Here is a 22167-nt window from a genome sequence, read left to right as displayed (position 1 = left end):
TGTGGAGCTGTTATTACAAACAGATCAGCCATGCTGCTGATAAGTAGCTTCGACTGCTCATTTCAGATCTCTGTCCTCTTGGGCAGCTTCCTCTCCACATAGGGACACGGCCTTTGGTGATGACCCCTGCCTTTGGATGCGTCTCCTTATATGTTTGTCAGTGAGTTTTCCTGTCCCTCGTTTCTCCTTTATCATCAAAAGTATTATCCACCATCCTGGCCATGCCATCTTCTCGCAGCTCCCATCGGGCAGGAGGTACAGAAGCCTGAAGTCCCACACCACCAGGTTCAGGAACAGCTACTTCCCTTCAACCATTCGGTTCTTGAATCAACCAGCACAACCCTAGTCACTACCTCAGTATAGCAACACTATGACCATCTTGACCACTTTGCAGCACAATGGACTTTTTTTTGTCCTAATTGAGTTTCCTCTTGTTTAATTTATGTTTTTCTTGTGAAGGTTGTGTTTCTGATGCTCTGTGCCTGTGATACTGCTGCAAGTAAGTTTTTCATTGCACCTGTGCACATGTGTACTTGCGCACATGACAATAAACTGGACTTTGACTTTGATTACTGGGTGTGAAAGCACAGCTCTGAATGTCAGGTTGCTCATTTGCTACTCCAGGGGCCCTCCTCTCCTCTGTTGTGTGGCTCTGCTGCAAGGTTAGCAGATGCACACATTATCTCAGCTCCTTACCATCTTGGTGTTGGCAAAATCCTGCTCCATGTTGACTGCAATGTCCTGCAGGGCACTGAGCTGGTGCTCCATCTCACTCAGCTGTGACCTGACTTGGTGGGCAGCATGGGCAGAGGCTTGGGGAGGTGTCCATACAGGGGAGCTACCCTTCTGTAACAGTCTTTGTGTTAGTTCATCCCCAGCCAGCTTCTGCTCCCAATCTTCACATCCGGACTGGACTGAGCCTGCAGGTCGACTCTCTGAAAACCAGAAGACATAATGAGCACGGAGCAGACAGAAAGCCCTGCCACCCTGGTCTCACTGCCACAGGGAACCATCGACACAATCCGTTCACTGCATTCAGGAATAAGCCACACACAGGGATTTGGTTACACTGCCATTTCCCTCTAGACAAGCAGATATTTCTACTCTTAATTACCTGCTCCATTCCAATATGCTTTCAAACCCTTATTAATTAATCTATTCACTCTCACTGATGCAGTAGTGAAAACAAGACACAGAATCAGCCTGGGTGGAGTTCAAAAGCAGCAAGGCGCAGGAAACATTGATGAGAGTTGCCTCATCGGACTACCGACGAGTGTGGTATTGTAGGGTTTTACAAAGTGCTGGACATTACAATGTACTGTATGTACAAAGGGTAGGGCAAAACGTAATAGAGGGAGACTTTACATATACACTGGCCAAAACAAGTGAGCAATAATGGTGAGGATGAATTCTTGGACTGTGTATTAGATGGTGTTTGTTGAAGAACCATCCTCTCCTAGGGAGTGAACTAGTCGAGAATGGCAGTTTTCAGGCCTTTAGTGAAGTCTCACATGAGGTTAGTGTGCACAAATTGACACACGTGGGAATGGGGTAGTACACTGGCATAGATTGAAAACTGACTGACTGACAGGCAACAGAGAGCAGGGACTTTCTCAGGGTGGTGAGCAGTGACTAATGAGGTACTGGAGGGATCAGTGCTTGGAGCCCAGCTATTCACGACATCTTCACTGATTTGGATGAGGGAACCGAATATAATATTTCTTAAGTCTGCTAAAAACTGGGGTGGGCTGATGAGTTGTGAGGAAGATGTAGACTGTCATCAAGGCAACAGACAAGTGGAGTGAGTGGTCAGATACATGGAGGATACAGGAAACACAGAGAGGCAGAGTGTTACTAACACGAGGGGTATCCTTGTGCACCAGTCAATGAAAGTGAGCACGTGGGTGCAGCGACTGCTGAGAAGGCAAGTGGTATATCAGGCTTCAGTATGAGCACGGAGCAAGGAAGGGCACCTTGCTGCATTGTACCAGTATTGTGTGCAACTTGAGTGCAAATATTTGCCAGACTGATTGCTGGGGTGGCAAGGCTGTACAGGGGGAGAGATTTTTTTGTTTATTGTGTCATATACAGTAAGTTATGTATAATTTATGTTAATTTAAGTTGATGTTAATTTACGTTGGTCATGTGTGTAATGTACTGAGCTGCTGCTGCAAGAAGATCACTTTCATGGCATTTATACCCCAGGTAGGTGTGCCAGTGACAATGAACTTGAACAAACGAACATTGAACTTGAACTTAATTGTGTTAACTAAGTCTGTATTCAGTGGAGCTTAGGGAGTAAGAGGAAACAAGGAATTCTGACAGGGCTGGATGTGGGGAGGATGTGCCCACGAGCATCCTCCTCTGATGTTGATAACCAGCTCTGAGGATTACTGTATTGTGGCTCCTCACAGGACCAGCGCGAAGTCGATGGAAACATGAGTGACCCAGATGTACTGTCAGCAGGGAGGAGATATTGGGTGAGGAGGGGAGGGTCAGGAAGACCTCAATATCTGATTGGTGGTTGTGGGGTGGGAACAATGACAGAGGTTTTTAGTCATGCTGCAGGGGTCAAGGATGTCAATGCAGAAGATGCCCTCAGGATGTTGGTGAGGGGTGATGGCAGGTGGTCAGCTGAGAGCCCCACGGTGATACCAATGACAGGGAAGGACTAAGGGATGAGGACACACTGGTTTCCAAACCCAGCAGCAGCCTGCACCGTCCCACCTGCTGCTTTCCACTACACAGGGAGCATTCTCCTCCATTATACACTGCCGTAGGCTCACCCTGCAGTGGGCAGGTGTCTGGTGGAACAGCATTCGTCACTGAGGCAGCCATCAGGTGTAGAGCAGGAACGGACATGGCTTCACCTTCCAGTGAGGGCAGCAGCTCAGTCACAGCAGTGGTGGCTGGGAGGTCACTCAGTAACTCGCCAGCATCGATGTCGATAACAGTGAGGAACCTGTGACCGGGCAACACCTGTGAACACAGCCACATCCAGGTGGGTGAGCAGGGATAGGAGGAATACCTCCATCACATCCCCCACCCACCAACCCTACCTGCATCAACCTTCCCCACACCTCAACCACCCGCCCACCCCTTCCTCTGCTCCACCCCCCTGATCCCCCACCTTCTTCCTACGTCCCAATCACAGTATCCACCCCCACCCCAGTCCTCACCCCACCCCATTCCCCACCCCAGTCCTCACCCCACCCCATTCCCCACCGCCACCACAGTCCTCACCCCACCCCATTCCCCACCGCCACCACAGTCTTCACCCCACGCCATTCCCCACCCCATTCCCCACCGCCACCACAGTCCTCACCCCACCCCATTCCCCACCGCCACCACAGTCCTCACCCCACCCCATTCCCCACCCCATTCCCCACCGCCACCACAGTCCTCACCCCACCCCATTCCCCACCGCCACCACAGTCCTCACCCCACCCCATTCCCCACCGCCACCACAGTCTTCACCCCACCCCATTCCCCACCCCATTCCCCACCGCCACCACAGTCCTCACCCCACCCCATTCCCCACCCCATTCCCCACCCCCACCACAGTCCCCACCGCCACCCCAGTCCTCACCCCAGTCCCCATTCCCCACCCTATTCCCCACCCCAGTCCTCACCCCACCCCATTCCCCACCCCAGTCCTCACCCCACCCCATTCCCCACCGCCACCACAGTCCTCACCCCACCCCATTCCCCACCCCATTCCCCACCGCCACCACAGTCCTCACCCCACCCCATTCCCCACCCCATTCCCCACCGCCACCACAGTCCCCACCGCCACCCCAGTCCTCACCCCAGTCCCCATTCCCCACCCATTCCCCACCCCAGTCCTCACCCCACCCCATTCCCCACCCCAGTCCTCACCCCACCCCATTCCCCACCGCCACCACAGTCCTCACCCCACCCCATTCCCCACCGCCACCAGTCCACCCCACCCCATTCCCCACCCCATTCCCCACCCCATTCCCCACCCCACCCCATTCCCCACCCCATTCCCCACCCCCACCCCAGTCCTCACCCCACCCCATTCCCCACCCCACCCCATTCCCCACCGCCACCACAGTCCCCACCGCCACCCCAGTCCTCACCCCAGTCCCCATTCCCCACCCTATTCCCCACCCCAGTCCTCACCCCACCCCAGTCCCCACCCCAGTCCTCACCCCACCCCAGTCCCCACCCCCACCACAGTCCTCTCCCCATTCCCCACCCCCGCCCTCTCCCCATTCCCCACCCCCGCCAGTCCTCACCCCATTCCCTACCCCCACCATGTTCCCCAACAGCCCCACAGGACTGAGGGTGACCACTCCCACCCTAGGTCTGTGGATTCTGGGTTGGCCACTGATGTCAACGTGTGACCCACAGCCTCCGCCACGTGAGTGGAGCTGCCTGACTGGTCCCATTTGCCCGTGTTTGGCCCAGCTCTCTCGAAACCTTTCCTATCTGTGTACCTCTCAATAGGTCTTTTGAACGTTGTTATTGTACCTGCCTCAACCACTTCCTCTGGCAGCTCGTTCCTCAGACCCACCACCCTCTGTGCGAGAAAGTTCCCCTCAGGTCCCCTGTAGATCTTTCCCCTCCCACCGTAAACGTGTGCCATCCCCAACCCCAGGGAGAAGAGATGTTGTGGGGCAGCATGAAATAAGGCTGGGAGAGTTGCTGCTGAACTGCCTCCCCCAATCCTGCAGTGAATGTTGCAACGAAACTTACCCCCGACCTTACACCCACCCGGACCGGTGCTGCACTGACCTGGACCGGTGCTGTGGGGTTTGCACTGACCCGGACCAGTGCTGCACTGACCCAGACCGGTGTTGTGGGGTTTGCACTGACCCGGACCGGTGCTGCACTGACCCGGACCGGTGCTGTGGGGTTTGCACTGACCCGAGCCGGTGCTGCGGGGTTTGCACTGACCTGGTCTGGTGCTGTGCCGTTTGCTGGTGGGGACAGAGGCTGTGGACACACTTCACTCGGGAAGCGGAGATTCACGAACACGTCTGGAGGTAGTGCCTGAAGCTGAGGGTCATTGATTGGAGGGTGCTCTACTGTCAGAAGCACAGAAGGTGGTTGGACTTTAATAATGATTCCAATAACAGATGCCAGGCAAACACTAATGGCCTGCTGCTAAGCAGGAACACGTCTTACATAATGTCTCCACCAATAGAAGTCAGGTTCCACCTACTACCCACCAATAGGAACCAGCCTTGTAACACAATCCACCAATGAGAGCAAGCCTACCGCAATCACGATGAATAGAAGCCCATGTTAGCCAAATGACAATTTCCAGCAGCCTTCAATCATTATTTTTTTATCCCGGGGAACAGAACCTTTCTTGCACAGTTGGAGCAATACATGTGTCACTGGACACTGTGAGCAATGTCCTTTCACCTTGCATCATCCATGCTAGTACAGATTCAAGGGGCAGAGTGGCCTGCCCCTGCTCCTAATTCCTACGTCTATATGACATGGAACATCCCCAGCACATCTTCACTGGAAGTGGGAGGCACGGAGTTTCAGTGCATTCAGATAGCACCTCAAAAAATTCAGGGCATTCCAAACCACTTCAGTGACTGCAGCAATCGACCTGTGCATAAGGGAGATCCCACAGAGGGCAGCGACGATCCAGCTTTGGCTGCTAACGAGGAATTAACGCCCATATTCAGATGGAACCTTTGTGGCAGCCGCTGTCCTCAGATAGTTCCATAGTTCTCCACTGTGATAGTCTGGACTGGCTATCGACACTTGGGTCGCACAGTCTTCAAAGGAAGGAGTGCAGGAAAGCTGTGGGAGGAGGGACGGGTCTGGGGAGTGGCTGGGGGAATGGCTGACCTGTGTCACACACCGTACAGTCAGGCTGTTCTGCACCCACCTGCTGCCACAATGTAATGTGCCTTCCAGGTTATTAGCTGAACACAAGGTGTTTCTGTCAGAGACACAGCTAGAGATGGTGCATAAACATGCAGAGAGGCAGCTGTCCAGAGAGAAGCCTCACACAGGTACTCCTCAGCAAGTGTCCGCATCCAAAGCTCATATTATGAGGTATTTGTCAGACTACAGGCATAGTGGGTCCTCCCAGTGAGTCTGCAAAATGGCTGGGCTCTGAATTATTAATCCTCTGCATAATTTAAGGGAATTAGAGAGGTAGACAATGGGGGAGTGATGCTCCCACAGAGAGATGGACATGAAACGAGAGCCGCAGGGATAAATAGGAAACACAGGGAAATACTAAGAGGGGGACCGAGGGACAGAGTGGTGAGGGCAGGTGGAGATAGAGAGAGGCAGAGGGAGAGGCAGAGGGAGAGGGAGGCAGAGGCATAGAGGGAGAGGCTTTGAGAGAGAGAGAGAGAGAGGGAGAGAAAGGGGAGTCAGAGAAAGAGAGACAGTGAGGGGGAGGGAGAGAGAGACAGTGAGGGGGAGGGAGAGAGAGACAGAGAGAGGGAGCAAGAGAGACAAAAGCAAATGTGAGGGTGAGGCTGATAGAGGGAAACACAAAGCACGTGTGCAGGAGGGGGAGAGGGAGGCTGGAACTGTCATCATAAAGGGCAGGGAAGATCCCAATGTTACGGTTAAGGAGGAAATGTAAACAAATGGAAAAGAATTAGCCAGGGACAAATTCCCAGGCCCAGATGGAATATATCCCAGGAAATTGTGGAGGCTTTTCCCATATTTTTCAAATTTCCCTCCCTCGAGTGGTGTAAGATGAGGACTCTAAAAAAGGAGGAATTGATAAACCAAGTCACTACAGGCCAGTTAGTTTAACTCTGGTGGTGGACAAGCTTTTGGAGACCATTCCAAGGGACAGTATAAAACTTCATTTGGAAAGGTGGAGATTAATCAGGGAAGGTTGTGTGTGACCAACAGTTACATTTTTTGAGGAGGTAACAGTGCGTTTGATGTAATCTACATGGATTTTATCAAGGCTCTGAGGCAGGAAGCAGAGGGTAATAGTTGAAGGGAGATTCTGTGAATGGAAAATTGACAGCAGTGGGCTTCTTTTTTGTTGTATATATTAATTACTTAGACCGAAAAAGAAGTGGCATAATATAGTACTTTACAGATGACGCAAAAATTGAGAGGCTGTTGACTGGTGATGGAGGAGGAAAGGCAATGTAGACTTATGTCCACAAATCTTTAAAAGGCAGCAGGACAGTGCAATAGGTTGAGGTACAGGACTATAATAATGGGGAGGTTGTGCTGGAACTGTGTACAACAATGGTTAGATCACAGCTGGAGCACAATCTAGTCACCACATTACGGCAAAGGTACGACTGCACTGGGCAGGGGTAGAGCAGATTTATGAGGATGTTGTTGGGACTGGAAATTGTGAGGAATGATTGGATAAGCTGGGATATGTTTTCTATAGAAGAGGAGGCTAAGGGGAGACCTAACTGTGTTAAATACATTTATGAGAAGCCTTGATGAAAAAAAAGGACCCATTTCCCTTTGCAGACAGGTCAAAAACCAGGAAGGTCGAAATTAATTGACAGAAGACATTGGAAGAACCATCAGTCGGTGGTCTCTGACTGAGGTTAACAGGGTCCTGATTGACTGGCCTCTTAGAATGATATTCATTCCACTCTCAGCGGAGGGAGCTTGTGCTCAGGAGTTAGGGTGGGTGCGACTGAGGTGGATGCACAGACTCTAGTGTTGGTCATGGACTGTGCTTGCTGAGGAGTACTCTCCGCATGAGGCTTCCCTCCCCTACTGATAACCAAACCACGAGACAACACGTGAAGGGTCAGACCTGCAGTGATGGCAGTTGGTGGATGGTTCTCCATCTCGGAGCAGGTGAGGATCCCAGCATCCCGGAAAGATTTAGGAGCTACAGGAAGGAGAAAAGAAGCAGACCAGTCAGTCAAATGCCCAGCATGCCAGGAGGAAGGGAGCGAAGGCACACAGAGATCCCAGAGCATCAGACAGGAGGGGGAAGAGTGAAGTGAGCTACTCCACAGTGGAGGTACCTCTCAAGCAGTGGAATAGCTCAGGGTGGGAGAGTTGGCAGAGGTCTTCAATAGCACAATCCAGCAGCTTCAGAATCGCTTTTCATTTCTCTGCAATGTGCCAGCAATGAACCATCGAAGGATGGGGTACCCTTCAATGCATGGTGTAAGGAATCTTAGAGGTACGGTCCTAATGTGGGCAACGGGATTCGTGTAGAGGGACTAAAAGGTCAGCATGGACGAACTGGGCCAAAGGGCCTGTTTCTGTGCTGTACGAAGAAGGGGAGAAGGGAGAGGCTTCCGCTACCTGTGGGAGTCTGGGGCTGGGGCTCGGGGCCCTGGTCAGTGTTGGTGCTTGCATCCTTCCTCTCCTCAGCATTCTTCCTGGTGGACGCCAGATAATGCAGTTCTGCAGCAGTGGCAAAGAGGCAGCTTCCCGAATCCCAGTCTGGAGAGAGGGAAACGCTTGGACCTGGAGGGGTTCACAGCAACAGTCAGACCTCGGGGACAGAAGGAGCATGCAGAGGGGTGGTGGGGGAACAGTGGGGGTGGTGTGGGGGCATAACAGTGGGGTAAAGTGGGTGGGGGGGGAACCGTGGGAATGGTGTGGGGATAGGGGTAGGGGAGGGGGTACAGTGGGTGGAGTGGTGTCCTCACCCCCTACTCTACACCCTATACATTCATGACTGTGTGGCCAGATTCTGCTCTAACTCCATCTACAAGTTTGCAGATGATACCACCGTGGTGGGCTGTATCTCAAATAACAGGAAGGAGATATAGAGCTTAATGACATGGTGTCACGACAACAGCCTTTCCCTCAATGTCAGCAAAACAAAAGAGCTGGTTATTGACTTCAGGAAGGGGGGCAGTGCACGTGCACCTGTCTACGTCAATGGTGCTGAGGTTGAGAAGGTAAAGAGCTTCAAGTTCCCAGGAGTGAACATCACCAACAGCCTGACCTGGTTCAATCACATAGACGCCACGGCTAAGAAGCTCACCAGCGCCTACTGCTTCCTCAGGAAGATAAAGAAAATTTGGCATGTCCCCTTTGACACTCACCAACTTTTATTGATGAACCATAAAAAGCATCCTATCTGGATGCATCACGGCTTGGTACGGCAACTGCTCTGCCCAGGACTGCAAGACACTGCAGAGGGTTGTGGACACAGCTCAGCGCATCACGGAAACCAGCCTCCCCTCCATGAACTCTGTCTATACTTCTCGCTGCCTCGGTAAAGCAGCCAGCATAACCAAAGACCCCTCCCACCCCAGACATTCTCTCTTTCCCCCCTCTCATCAGGCTGAAGACGCAAAAGCCAGAAAGCACGTACCACCAGGCTCAAGGACAGCTTCTATCCCGCTGTTATAAAACTAATGAATGGTCCACTAGTACGATAAGATGGACTCTTGACCTCACAATCTACCTCATTATGACCTTGCACCTTGTCTCCCTGCACTGCACTTCCTCTGTAATGTAGCACTTTACCCTGTATTCTGCTACTGTTTTCCGTTGTACTACCTCAATGCACTGATGTGAGATTTGATATGCATGAACGGTATGCAAGACAAGTTTTTCACTGTAGCTCGGTACAAGTGACAATAATAACCCAATTCCAATAGTGGGAATGGTGTGAGGGTGGGGGAGGGTAACAGCGGGGTCAAGGGGATGGCGGAGGTAACAGTGAGGTAAAGTGGGGGTGGGGGAGTGAGGAATGTGGGGAGGGGGAATGGGTTTGGTGGAGGGGAGTACAGAGTGGGCGGGGGGAGAAGAGGGAGAGGAAGAGGCAAAGGGAGTTGGGTATAAGGAAGGAGTGGGTGGAGGGGGAGGAGGACAAGGCGGAGTGTAGAGGAAGGTGTGGAAGAGCAGACCTGCCTCTGCAGGATGTGACCCACACACCAGGTACCCAGGGAGGAGCCTGGAATGCCAGGGAGGGACAGGGTTAACGGTGAGCAGGGACCCAGAGGGAGTTAACCCTGTGCCAGGGCTGTACAAACCTCCGGCATTGGAGCGAATGGGACAGGACACAGCTGGGGAGGGTGAGGGGGGAGGAAGAGGGAAGGGGAGTGGTGGGGAGGGGGAGGGGGGGGAAGGGGAAGGGAGTGGTGGGGAGGGGGAGGGGAGGGGAGGGGAGGGGAGGGGAGGGAAGGGAGGGGAGGGGACAGGTGAGGAGGGAATGTGGAGGTGCAGGGTAGTGGTGGGGAGCGCGGAGCAGGGCGTGGTGGGGAGCGCGGAGGGGAGGAGGGTGGGGAGAAGGGGAGGGGAGGAGGGAGGGGTGAGGAGATGGAGGGAAGTAGTGGGGAGGGGGGAGGGCAGGGGAGGGGAGTGTCAGGGAGTGGAGAGTGGTTGGGAGGGTGGCAGCGGCTGACACCATTGGAAGCAGACAGGACAGAAGGATGGGGGCAGCACGGCTCCTGACGGTGGGGACTGATGTGGTGAGGCTGGCGATGGAGTCCTGACTCACCTGCTGGGACAGTACAACATTGCGATGGATCAGGCTCTGGTGGAACAGCTGCCGGCTCCATCCTATTAAATAGACACATACCCCAGCATTCAGCAGCCAACAGCACCTCCCTAAAATCCGCAGGCACAGATGCCCCATTTCCAGACATCGGTGATACCAGGCGCAGATGAGGCAACACTTGGCCGAGCACCTCCGCTCCGTCTGCCGTGACTGTCCCGAGCTCCGGGTGGCAGCCACTGTAACTCCCCTCCCCTCTCCCTCACACGACCTGTCTCGCCCCTCCACTGCCAGGCTGAGGCTAAACACGAACTAGAGGAACTTGCTTCGCATTCCCCCCGGGTGGTCTGCAACCTGATGGCGTGGACACTGAACCCTCCGGCTGCCGGTAACCTGCTCCCCCTCTCCCTCTCCTCTCACCTCCGGAACTACTCAGTTCCTCCAATGCCCATCCCAGCCCCCATCACTCCATCTGACCACCACCCACACACACCCCTCCCACTGGGTCCCCTCCCCCACTGTTCCCATCTGCCCTCCCCACCTCCGTTATTTGGTTCTATGCTCCACCTTCCCCTCCTGTCAGATCCCACCATCCACCTTCGTCACCTCCACCTACCTCCCAGATAAACTTCCCCTCCACCCCCCCCCCCCCCCCCCCGCTCCCTGTCAAGCATCTCCCCCTCAGACTGAGGGATTTTACACTCACTCTGCTTTCAGCTGGAGGAGGGGGCAGATCAGGGCCGCTCACGCACTGCTCAGGGGCTGGGGGTTTCTCCGCTCTCCTCTCTCGTCGCTTCAGCCTGAGGAAATAAACACCCCAGTGTAATCACACTCAGCTCACCCCTAACCTCCGCACTGTCCGCCCTACAACCCCACCACTGGTCCCAAACCAGCCACTCCTGTAGCCCACATGTCCCCCCCACCAGGCCCTCAGTCCTTCTCCCCCTCACACAGAGATAGGGCATGGAAGCCAGTTCGTGTCAGCCATCAACCACACAGTCACCCGGCCGGATCCTGCCCCTGTCGCCCCCCTCCTGCCCTAGTCACCCCCCTCCTCCTGCCCCAGTTGCCCAGATCCTGCCCCCATTGCCCTCCTCCTGTCCCAGTCGCCCGGCTCCTACACAAGTCACAAGTCTTATTTTCCCCACATCTTCATCACCTCCCCCACCTTCACAACCCCCCCCCCCCCCCCAATTCTCCCACTCACCTACACACCAGAGCTAATTAACCCTGCACGTCTTTGGGACATGGGAGGAAACTGGAGCACCCGGAGGAAACCCACACGGTCACAGGGACAGCGTGCAAACTGCACACAGACGGCACCCAAGGCCAGGGTTGAACCCGGGTCACTAGAGTTGTGAGGCAACAGCACAAGAAGATAGGAGCAGGAGGAGGCCACTTGGCCCAAGCCTGCCCCACCACTCAATACGATCATGGCTGATCTATGCTGGTCTCCTCTTCTGTACCAGTTCCCCACAGCCCTCAATCTGTCAAATATTGATCCAGCGCCACCTTAAAATATCTAGTGATCCGGCTCCACCTTAAAACATCCAATGATCCGGCTCCCCACCCTCGGGGCAGAGAATTCCTGAGATTCACCGCTCTGAGGGAAGAAATGTCTCCACACACACCCTCAGCTTTCTTATCATCACTTCCCACTCCCATCTCCCTCCCTGCCCAGAACCCTTCCCTGCCCACCCTCCCTCTGGTCTCTCCCCAGCCTGTGCGGACATCTCTTCTCTCTCCCCGTCCCTTATGCCTGTTCCCCGCCCCCCCATCACTATTCTCCCTGCCCCCCAAAGCCCTCAGCCCACAGCCCGTCGGCACCTTGGAGAGGGTCACAGAGTCACATAGCAGCAGAAGCGGCTGTAGTTCACTCATCCCTTTCACATTCCCACCTCTTTTTCCCATCGCGCTGAGTCCTGGGCTCAAACGGCTGCAGATTCACCCTCAGCAGGCGGAAGGTTTCAGCCTGCGGTGAACCCGAGCTTCGCTGAGCTCTGCGTAGCCGGCCTTGTTCAAAGGCAATGATGTCCTGGGCTGGGACGAGCCTTGGAGGGTGGAGCGCAGACACCTGGAGCACAGGACAACACTGTGGTAGTGCTTCAGTACCAAGTAATGGCGTTACATCCAGTACAGAAAATTGGTGTTATTGATGGTGAGGAGGACAGTCTTGGGCTACAGAACAATGTTGGGCAAAGCAATGGTAGATGGACTTTAACCCTGGTAAGTGTGAGGTGATGCATTTTGGAGAGTCTAATAAGGGTAGGACTATCCCATGAATGGCAAATCCTAAGGAGTATTGAGGAACAGAGGGATCTTGGTGTACAAGTCCAAGGATCCCTGAAGGTAGGTAGTGTGGTGAAGAAGGCATAAATGATGCTTCCCTTCATTCGCTGGGGCAAAGGGTATAAGAACAGAGAGGTCATGGTACAACTTTATCAAACATTGGTCAGGCCACAGCTGGAGTACGGTGTGTGTGTCTGGTCACCACACTGTAGGAAGGAGGTGATTACATGGGAAAGGGTGCAGAGGAGAATCACCAGGATGGGCTGGGATGGAACGTTTCAGTGATGGGGAGAGTCTGGGTCTGTTCTCCCTGGAGCGGAGGATGTATGTACAACATGGTGAGGGGCATGGACAGGGTAGAGAGTAGGAACCTTTTCTCCATGGCAGAGACGTCTAACTCTGGAGGGAATCGGTTTAAGGCGAGGAGCAAGAGGCTTAGAGGATGGAATGTGGAATGCACTGCCTGAGGAGGAGATGCAGGCAGAGACCTGCACAACATTTAAGAAGCATCTGGACGAGCACTTGAATTGACAAGGCTATGGACCAAGTGCTGGGAAGTGGTTTGACTGTAGATGGGAACTTGGTCTGTGTGGACATGGTGGGCCAAAGGGCCTGTCTCTGTGCTGTGTGACTCTGTAATGGAACGGGTCACAGAGCAGCAGGAGGAGACTCCATCATAACCAGCTTAAATACCTTTCCAGCTTGTTGTGGAATCTGGCGGGAAAAGTTCCAATTGGACTGCTGAGTCTGGAACCACTGAACAGGACACACCCTTCACCACCACCTTCCCCCCCCACCACCCCCCCCACCCCCCACACTGACCCATCCCCTGACCCCCTGCACCCTCCCACACTGCCTTACCTGAGGCTCCGGACATCGGCTGGAGCACTGGAGCAGGACTGCTGGGGACTTCCGTTGTGTGGCGAGGGGCCGGGCCAGAGGCAGCCTTGCAGTCAGGGGGAAGAGAGTGGTGTGTGTGGGCTGAGGGAAGTGGAGGAGAGGCAGGACCATCTGCTGTGGGTAGGTGCTGTGTGGAGGGGGGGTCTGGGACCTGGCTGCCCTCACTGAGAGCTGGGTGCTGCAGGAGCCGGGCTGGTACTGATCCAGGTTCAGGTGTGTGGGGAGGTCTCTGTTCACCCAGCCCTCCCTCCTCTCGCCTTGCTCGGCCCGGCGGGCAGTCTCTGCCTCGTAGGCAGCTGAGTTCAGGTGAGGAGGAAGGCCAGGCTGTGACCTGTAGGTGGGGGGTGCCCAGGCCTCTCGTGGTGCAGGGGGAAGCCGAGGGGCTGTGAACGGGAGCTTGCCGCAGCTGACTGGGGGAGCTCTCAGCTCACACCCTGGCTGCAGGCGCAGCAATGGGAGGCTAGGAGCCGGCTGCCAGTGGGCTCCAGGGCCCCCGAGCAGCTGAGGTTGGAGCAGTGCCACACTCGAAGTCTCGGGGATCCGCCGCAGTCCGCTGACACCAGCGTCTTCAGGCCTTGGACGGACAGGCAAATCCTCCGGGCTCTGGAAAGTAAAGCAGAATATCAGCGCACTGGTTCAAAGGACAGCATCCCAATACACAGCAAGGGGGAGAATGATCTAACGGGAAGAAGCAGCTTTTGTTGCAGAAACAAGGACAGAGAGCTGTGAAATAAATATGGGATAAATACAGAGAGAGAGAGTGGGGCAGTGGGATTAGTTTGGGGACAGTATAGGAGCAGAATTAGGCCATTCGGTCCATCAAGTCTAATCCACCATTCAATTATGGCTGTTTTTTTTCAACCCCATTCTCCCAACTTCTCCCTGTAACCCTTAACCCCATTACCAACTAAAAACCTATCAATCTCTGCCTTAAATACAGGCACAGTAGTGCAGCGGTTAGCGTAACGCTATTACAGCACTGGCGACCCGGGTTCAATACCTGCCGCTGTCTGTAAGGAGTTTGTATGTTCTCCCCGTGTCTGCGTGGGTTTCCTCCGGGTGCTCCGGTTTCCTCCCACATTCCAAAGACGTACAGGTTAGGAAGTTGTGGGCATGCTATGTTGGTGCCGGAAACATGGCGACACTTGTGGGCTGCCCCCCAGAACACCAAAGACGCATTTCATTGTGTGTTTCGATGTACATATGACTAACAAAGATATCTTATCTTAGACCATAAGACAGTGAAGCAGAAGTCAGCCATTCGGCCCATCGAGTCTGCTCGCCATTCTATCATGAGCTGATCCATTCTCCCATTTAGCCCCACTCCCCCGCCTTCTCACCATAACCTTTGAGCCCTGGCTACTCAGATACCTATCAATCCCTGCCTTAAATACACCCAATGACTAGGCCTCCACAGCCACCCATGGCAACAAGTTCCACAGATTCATTACCCTCTAGCTGAAGAAATTCCTCCTCATCTCAGTTTTAAAGGGACATCCTTCTAGTCTGAGGCCGTGCCCTCAGGTCCTAGACTCTCCCACTGATGGGAACATCCTCTGCTTGTCCACTCTATCCAGGCCTTTCAGTATCCAGTAGGTTTCAATGAGATTCCCCCCTCATCCTTCCGAACTGCATCAACTACAGGCCCAGAGACGTCCAACGCTCCTCATATATTAACCCTTTCATTCCTGGGATCATTCTTGTGAACTTCCTCTGGACCCTCTCCAGGACCAGCACATCCTTCCTTAGATATGGGGCCCAAAATTGCTCACAATATTCCAAATCTGGTCTGACCAACAATTTATAAAGCCTCAGCAGTACATCCTTGCTTTTACATTCTAGTTCTCTTGAAATGAATACAAACATTGCATTTGCCTTCCTTACTACTGACTCAACCTGCAAGTTAACCTTTAGGGAATCCTGCACTAGGACTCCCAAGTCCCTTGGCACCTCCGATTTCTGAATTCTCCCCCCATTTAGAAAACAGTCTATGCCTTTATTCCTTCTACCAAAGTGCATGACCGTACACTTCCCCGCGCTGTATTCCATCTGCCACTTCTTTGCCCATTCTCCCAACCTGTCCCAGTCCTTCTGCAGACTTCCTGTTCCTCCACCGAGCTTGGTATCACCAGCAAACTTGGCCACAATGCCATCACAGTTCCTTCATCCAGATCATTAATGTATAAGGCGAAAAGCTGCCGTCCCAACACTGACCCCTGTGGAACTCCACAGGGTGAGAGTGGGGCAGTGGCGTTAGCTTGGGATTGATACAGGGTTGTGTGGAGGGACATTTGGAAAGATTTCCATACTTTTGTTCTCTGAATCCTTTAAAATAAAAAGCCAACTTTTTGTTTCCTTTACTAATCATTTGTAGTACCTGTGCTCCAAATGTCTGTTATACATCGTGCGTCATCTGCTGTTGTTCTGGCCAGTCAATGAACCTGCCTGCCCCTTCTGTAGACCCCTTTTGTCCACCCCATAGCTTCCTTTCCCACCTGTCTTTGTATCATTACCTAATTTGGCCACAACACACAGACTGCTCTCCTCCAAGACGTTGGGACTGCACATTGTTGAGACTGCAGCCCTGTGGCACATCACTAATCACAGCTTACCAACCTGAAAATGATCCACGTCTGCCAATTCCCAGTTCTCTGTCATGCTGAAAATAAAAGCACTGGAAATGTGAAATAAGGGCAGAAATCACAGGTCAGGCAGCAGCTGCTGACAGGGAAACACTTCCTCTCTCAACAGATGCCGCCTGACCTGAATGTTTCCAGCACTTTCTGATTGTACTCTGTCCATGCTGACTATTCATGTCTTTGTGAATTACTACAGTGTCACCATCAGTGGGCATCGTTCTGCTGTGGACGGGGTACAAAAGGATCCCAGTGCCCAGGCAGTGGTGGGGACAGCGCACCAGAGGATCCCAGTGCCTGGACAGTGGTGTGGACAGAGTACCAGAGGATCCCAGTGCCCGGGCAGTGGTGTGGACAGGGCACCAGAGGATCCCAGTGCCTGGGCAGTGAGAACTGGATTCAGCATTGAACAAAGGAAGGAACGTACATCAACACAGAACACTGTCGACACGGTGACCCACTATGCAGGCAGTGACAACCTTTGGTCTGACCTGAGCAACCTTCTCCTCTGGTGGACCGCTGGGTGTCGGAAGTGGCAGATCATTTCCCGCAGGTACTTTCTTCCGCTCCTGTTCTCCTGGGGCAGGCGGGCGTCCAGTTGGAGGTGGGTTTGTGCTGGGGGATGGTGCTGGTGGAGAACAATTCTGGCTGAGTACAGATTGTGGTGGCTGAGTGCCAGGTACCTGCAGCAGTGAGGATCCAACCACCTGCATTAAACTCAGGAAGTTGATTTGCTGGAGCTGTGGGATAAGAGGAGGGGCGATAAAGAGACGTGAATGAGTTCCAGACGGACAAGTCAAAGGCAGAGAGAGAGAGAGAGAGGGGGGGGGGGGCAAAATTGGAGACTGAGACATATGACAGAGACACAAAGAAATATGAAGGAAAAAAGACATCCACTGAGGCAGTAAAAGAGTGAGACAATGGTGACAGAGAGAAGAAACAGGGAGAGATAAAAAGGAAAAATGGGAGACAGACAGAGAGAGACACAATAAGGAAGGAGAGACTGTGAGACAGAGAGAGAGAAACAGAGACAGAGAAAAACGGATGGAGACAGAAACAGAGACAACAGAGAGGCTGAGACAGTGAGACAGCAGAGATATGGACAGAGAAACAGAGACAGTGACAGGAAGAGAAAAACACACACAGAGACAGAAAAAGAGAGGGATAGAGAGAGTGAGGAAAAGAAAGAGGGACACTAGACAAGGAGGTGTACACATATCGACATGGAGAGTGGTGGGGAGGGGGGTGCAGGGACCGTGGAGTGGCGAGCAGAGTGGTAGTGGTGTAAGGTGTGCTGGAGCTGCAGGGAAAAGACTGGGAGTGAAGGAGCTGTAGGGAGAGGTGCGGCGGAGATGATCAGGTGTGCAGCTGTGGGGAATACAGGGGAGCACAGGAAGCACAGGGTGCAGGTGGGTGGCACAGACTGAGGCTGGGATGGTGCACCTTTGAGTGAGAAGTGGACGCAGAGGCTGAGATTGAGTGTAATGGCTCGTGAGTGACAGGATGTGGGAAGAGGGAGTGAGCTTCTGGTTCGCATTACCTGAACGAGTTTAAACACCTCATCCTGCAGTAGGGACCTGACCATATCTGAGGTGACGGTACCTTGGCCCACAGCGGGCACGGCCTGGGTTGTTGCTGCCGCTGTACGGGCATCCGTGACCGGCACACTCTGCGGTTCGGGCATGGACTGACCACTCAGCACAGCCTGCTCCAGGGAAGGACACACCAGGCTGGGAGGGAGGCCAGGGCTGAGGAAGGAACAGAAAACCCATCAGATTCGGCTCACGAACCGTCCCAACACAGTCACTGAGCTCCCAGCTGGGACAACACCAATGATCACCGACAGACAACACTAGACAGGCAGGAAAACCCATTCAGGCTGTTCCCACACACTGCACACTGGGCAGGGAGCTCTGTCCCACACACTGCACACTGGGCAGGGAGCTCCGTCCCACACACTGCACACTGGGCAGGGAGCTCTGTCCACAGACACTGCACACTGGGCAGGGAGCTCCGTCCCACACACCGCACACTGGGCAGGGAGCTCCGTCCCACACACTGCACACTGGGCAGGGAGCTCCGTCCCACACACTGCACACTGGGCAGGGAGCTCCGTCCCACACACTGCACACTGGGCAGGGAGCTCCGTCCCACACACTGCACACGGGGCAGGGAGCTCTGTCCCACACACTGCACACTAGGCAGGGAGCTCTGTCCCACACACTGCACACTGGGCAGGGAGCTCCGTCCACAGACACTGCACACTGGGCAGGGAGCTCCGTCCACAGACACTGCACACTGGGCAGGGAGCTCCGTCCACAGACACTGCACACTGGGCAGGGAGCTCTGTCCACAAACACTGCACACTGGGCAGGGAGCTCCGTCCCACACACTGCACACTGGGCAGGGAGCTCTGTCCCACACACTGCACACTGGGCAGGGAGCTCTGCCCACAGACACTGCACACTGGGCAGGGAGCTCCGTCCAGACACTGCACACTGGGCAGGGAGCTCCGTCCCACACACTGCACACTGGGCAGGGAGCTCCGTCCCACACACTGCACACTGGGCAGGGAGCTCCGTCCCACACACTGCACACTGGGCAGGGAGCTCCGTCCCACACACTGCACACTGGGCAGGGAGCTCCGTCCCACACACTGCACACTGGGCAGGGAGCTCCGTCCCACACACTGCACACTGGGCAGGGAGCTCCGTCCCACACACTGCACACTGGGCAGGGAGCTCCGGCCCACACACTGCACACTGGGCAGGGAGCTCCGTCCACAGACACTGCACACTGGGCAGGGAGCTCCGTCCACAGACACTGCACACTGGGCAGGGAGCTCCGTCCACAGACACTGCACACTGGGCAGGGAGCTCCGTCCACAGACACTGCACACTGGGCAGGGAGCTCCGTCCACAGACACTGCACACTGGGCAGGGAGCTCCGTCCACAGACACTGCACACTGGGCAGGGAGCTCCGTCCACAGACACTGCACACTGGGCAGGGAGCTCCGTCCACAGACACTGCACACTGGGCAGGGAGCTCCGTCCCACACACTGCACACTGGGCAGGGAGCTCCGTCCACAGACACTGCACACTGGGCAGGGAGCTCCGTCCACAGACACTGCACACTGGGCAGGGAGCTCTGTCCCACACACTGCACACTGGGCAGGGAGCTCTGTCCCACACACTGCACACTGGGCAGGGAGCTCCGTCCCACACACTGCACACTGGGCAGGGAGCTCTGTCCCACACACTGCACACTGGGCAGGGAGCTCTGTCCCACACACTGCACACTGGGCAGGGAGCTCTGTCCACAGACACTGCACACTGGGCAGGGAGCTCTCTCCACAGACACTGCACACTGGGCAGGGAGCTCCGTCCCACACACTGCACACTGAGCAGGGAGCTCTGTCCACAGACACTGCACACTGGGCAGGGAGCTCTGTCCACAGACACTGCACACTGGGCAGGGAGCTCCGTCCCACACACTGCACACTGGGCAGGGAGCTCCGTCCCACACACTGCACACTGGGCAGGGAGCTCCGTCCCACACACTGCACACTGGGCAGGGAGCTCCGTCCCACACACTGCACACTGGGCAGGGAGCTCCGTCCCACACACTGCACACTGGGCAGGGAGCTCCGTCCCACACACTGCACACTGGGCAGGGAGCTCCGTCCACAGACACTGCACACTGGGCAGGGAGCTCTGTCCCACACACTGCACACTGGGCAGGGAGCTCTGTCCCACACACTGCACACTGGGCAGGGAGCTCTGTCCACAGACACTGCACACTGGGCAGGGAGCTCCGTCCACAGACACCGCACAGTGGGCAGGGAGCTCTGTCCCACACACTGCACACTGAGCAGGAAGCTCTGTCCACAGACACTGCACACTGGGCAGGGAGCTCCGTCCACAGACACCGCACAGTGGGCAGGGAGCTCTGTCCCACACACTGCACACTGAGCAGGAAGCTCTGTCCACAGACACTGCACACTGGGCAGGGAGCTCTGTCCCACACACTGCACACTGGGCAGGGAGCTCTGTCCCACAAACTGCACACTGAGCAGGAAGCTCTGTCCACAGACACTGCACACTGGGCAGGGAGCTCTGTCCCACACACTGCACACTGAGCAGGAAGCTCTGTCCACAGACACTGCACACTGGGCAGGGAGCTCCGTCCCACACACTGCACACTGAGCAGGAAGCTCTGTCCACAGACACCGCACAGTGGGCAGGGAGCTCTGTCCCACACACTGCACACTGGGCAGGGAGCTCCGTCCCACACACTGCACACTGGGCAGGGACCTCAGTGAGCTACACTTCCCAATTCCCCAATACCCTCACCCGTCCCTCATGCCCTCGCTCATTCCCCAATACCCTCACCCCATTCCCAATAGCCTCCATAGGTGGGAGGGCACGTGGCGAAGATATTAGAACTCCACAAATGGACGTAGACAGGTGGAGTGGGTGGGTGAAAACTTGGCAAATGGAGTCCCATGTGGGAAGGTATGAGGTCACACACTTCAGTCATGGGAACTTACAGGCAGACTGTTTCTAAATGGGGAAAGATTGTAGATGGCAGAGTACAGAGAGATCTGGGCACACCCACTGGGGGATCCGGGCGCACCCACTGGGGGATCCAGGCATCCTTCCAGCCGTGTCCCACAACCGGACACACCCCTCCGGCCGTATCCCACAACTGGACACACCCCCCCAGCCCAGGCCCACAACTGGACACACCCCTCCAGCCCAGGCCCACAACTGGACACACCCCTCCAGCCCTGGCCCCCACAGCTGGACACCCATCCAGCCGTGTCCCACAACTGGACACACCCCTCTGGCCGTGCCCTACCCAGGGTTTAGAAAGGTTCACCGTGACTTCCTTGCTCTTGTACTCAGTCCCTGGCCTCTATAAATAAAGCACAGGGTGCAGCAGCTCATCGATCATCCTCTCCAGCTGCCTGCTCACTTGTAATGGACCTGGTATACTTACCCCCAGAACTCTCTCTTCTTGTAACCCTCGTGCCCTCTGGTCTGTGCTGCCCCTTCTTGTAGTTCCCACCAAGCTGTAACACATCTCACTTCTCTGCAGTGGATTCCGTCTGCTCCTCTGGCCCTTCCACCACCCTTCCACATCTCCTCGGACTCTACTCCCATCCTCCTCACACCTCCCTGCTCCTCCCTCCATGGCTGCCCATGTCACTGGCATGTCTGCAAAACAGCCATGGTCCCGGTTGTTTGCACCCTCCACAATTCTACTGCCACTCAGCTGTAGCCCCTACACCTTTGCCCCCCCCCACCCATCTTCCTGCAGCTCCACCCACTCTCCCACCCTGTTACGCTGCCTCTCCCCATCCACCCACACTCTCACTCTGCACTTCCTCCAGTCCACCCTCCGCCCACTCTCAAGGCTGTACTGTTCCCCCACACCCCCACCCAGAGACCCACCCACTCACTCCCACCACACTCCCACCCTAGTCTTACTCTCCTGGCTGCCGGTCTCTCTCACCATTCACACTTCCACCCGCTCTCCCAGTACATCCTCCCTCCTCCAACTCTCCCACATCCTTCAGCCTCATTTCCCACCACCCATCCTCCCCATCTCCCACTATCTTCCCTCGCCCTCTTTCTTAGCCCACAGTAGATCGCAGTCCCCCACTGCCCAGACCTTCCCCTTTCCCAATCTGCAGTCTCCCCTCCCACTGCCTTCACCCCCCCCTTCCAACTCACAACACCCCCCCCTTTTCTGACTCCCTGTCCCTCTCTTCATCCTCACATTCCCTGTCTCCCCCTCTCTCCCTGTCAGTGCTACCTCTCCCTGGCTGTAGTTACTGACTACATTACAGAACTGTACTTATCCAGTTGCTGTTATTCAGAGCAGTTGACCATTCGAGCTACCGTGCCGTGCTACTCTGTAGATACTT

General features: G+C 55.1%; 1 protein-coding gene across 1 annotated transcript in view; it reads right to left on the bottom strand.

Annotated features, from left to right (window-relative positions):
• cplane1 (ciliogenesis and planar polarity effector 1) overlaps nucleotides 1-22167 on the bottom strand; it is a 158175-nt gene that overhangs the window by 14446 nt on the left and 121562 nt on the right. The window contains 12 exon segments of the mRNA XM_052019796.1: nucleotides 697-935; nucleotides 2787-2979; nucleotides 4924-5054; nucleotides 7754-7831; nucleotides 8257-8421; nucleotides 10412-10473; nucleotides 10569-10720; nucleotides 11115-11208; nucleotides 12307-12482; nucleotides 13559-14200; nucleotides 16725-16973; nucleotides 17774-17981. Of these exon segments, the coding sequence (XP_051875756.1) occupies nucleotides 697-935; nucleotides 2787-2979; nucleotides 4924-5054; nucleotides 7754-7831; nucleotides 8257-8421; nucleotides 10412-10473; nucleotides 10569-10720; nucleotides 11115-11208; nucleotides 12307-12482; nucleotides 13559-14200; nucleotides 16725-16973; nucleotides 17774-17981 (2389 nt within the window).

This window comes from Pristis pectinata, chromosome 7 (assembly GCF_009764475.1).
Source record: "Pristis pectinata isolate sPriPec2 chromosome 7, sPriPec2.1.pri, whole genome shotgun sequence".
Lineage (NCBI taxonomy): Eukaryota > Metazoa > Chordata > Chondrichthyes > Rhinopristiformes > Pristidae > Pristis > Pristis pectinata.
The sequence above is the reverse complement of the archived record's forward strand: the minus strand, read 5'-3'. Positions and strand labels throughout refer to the sequence as shown.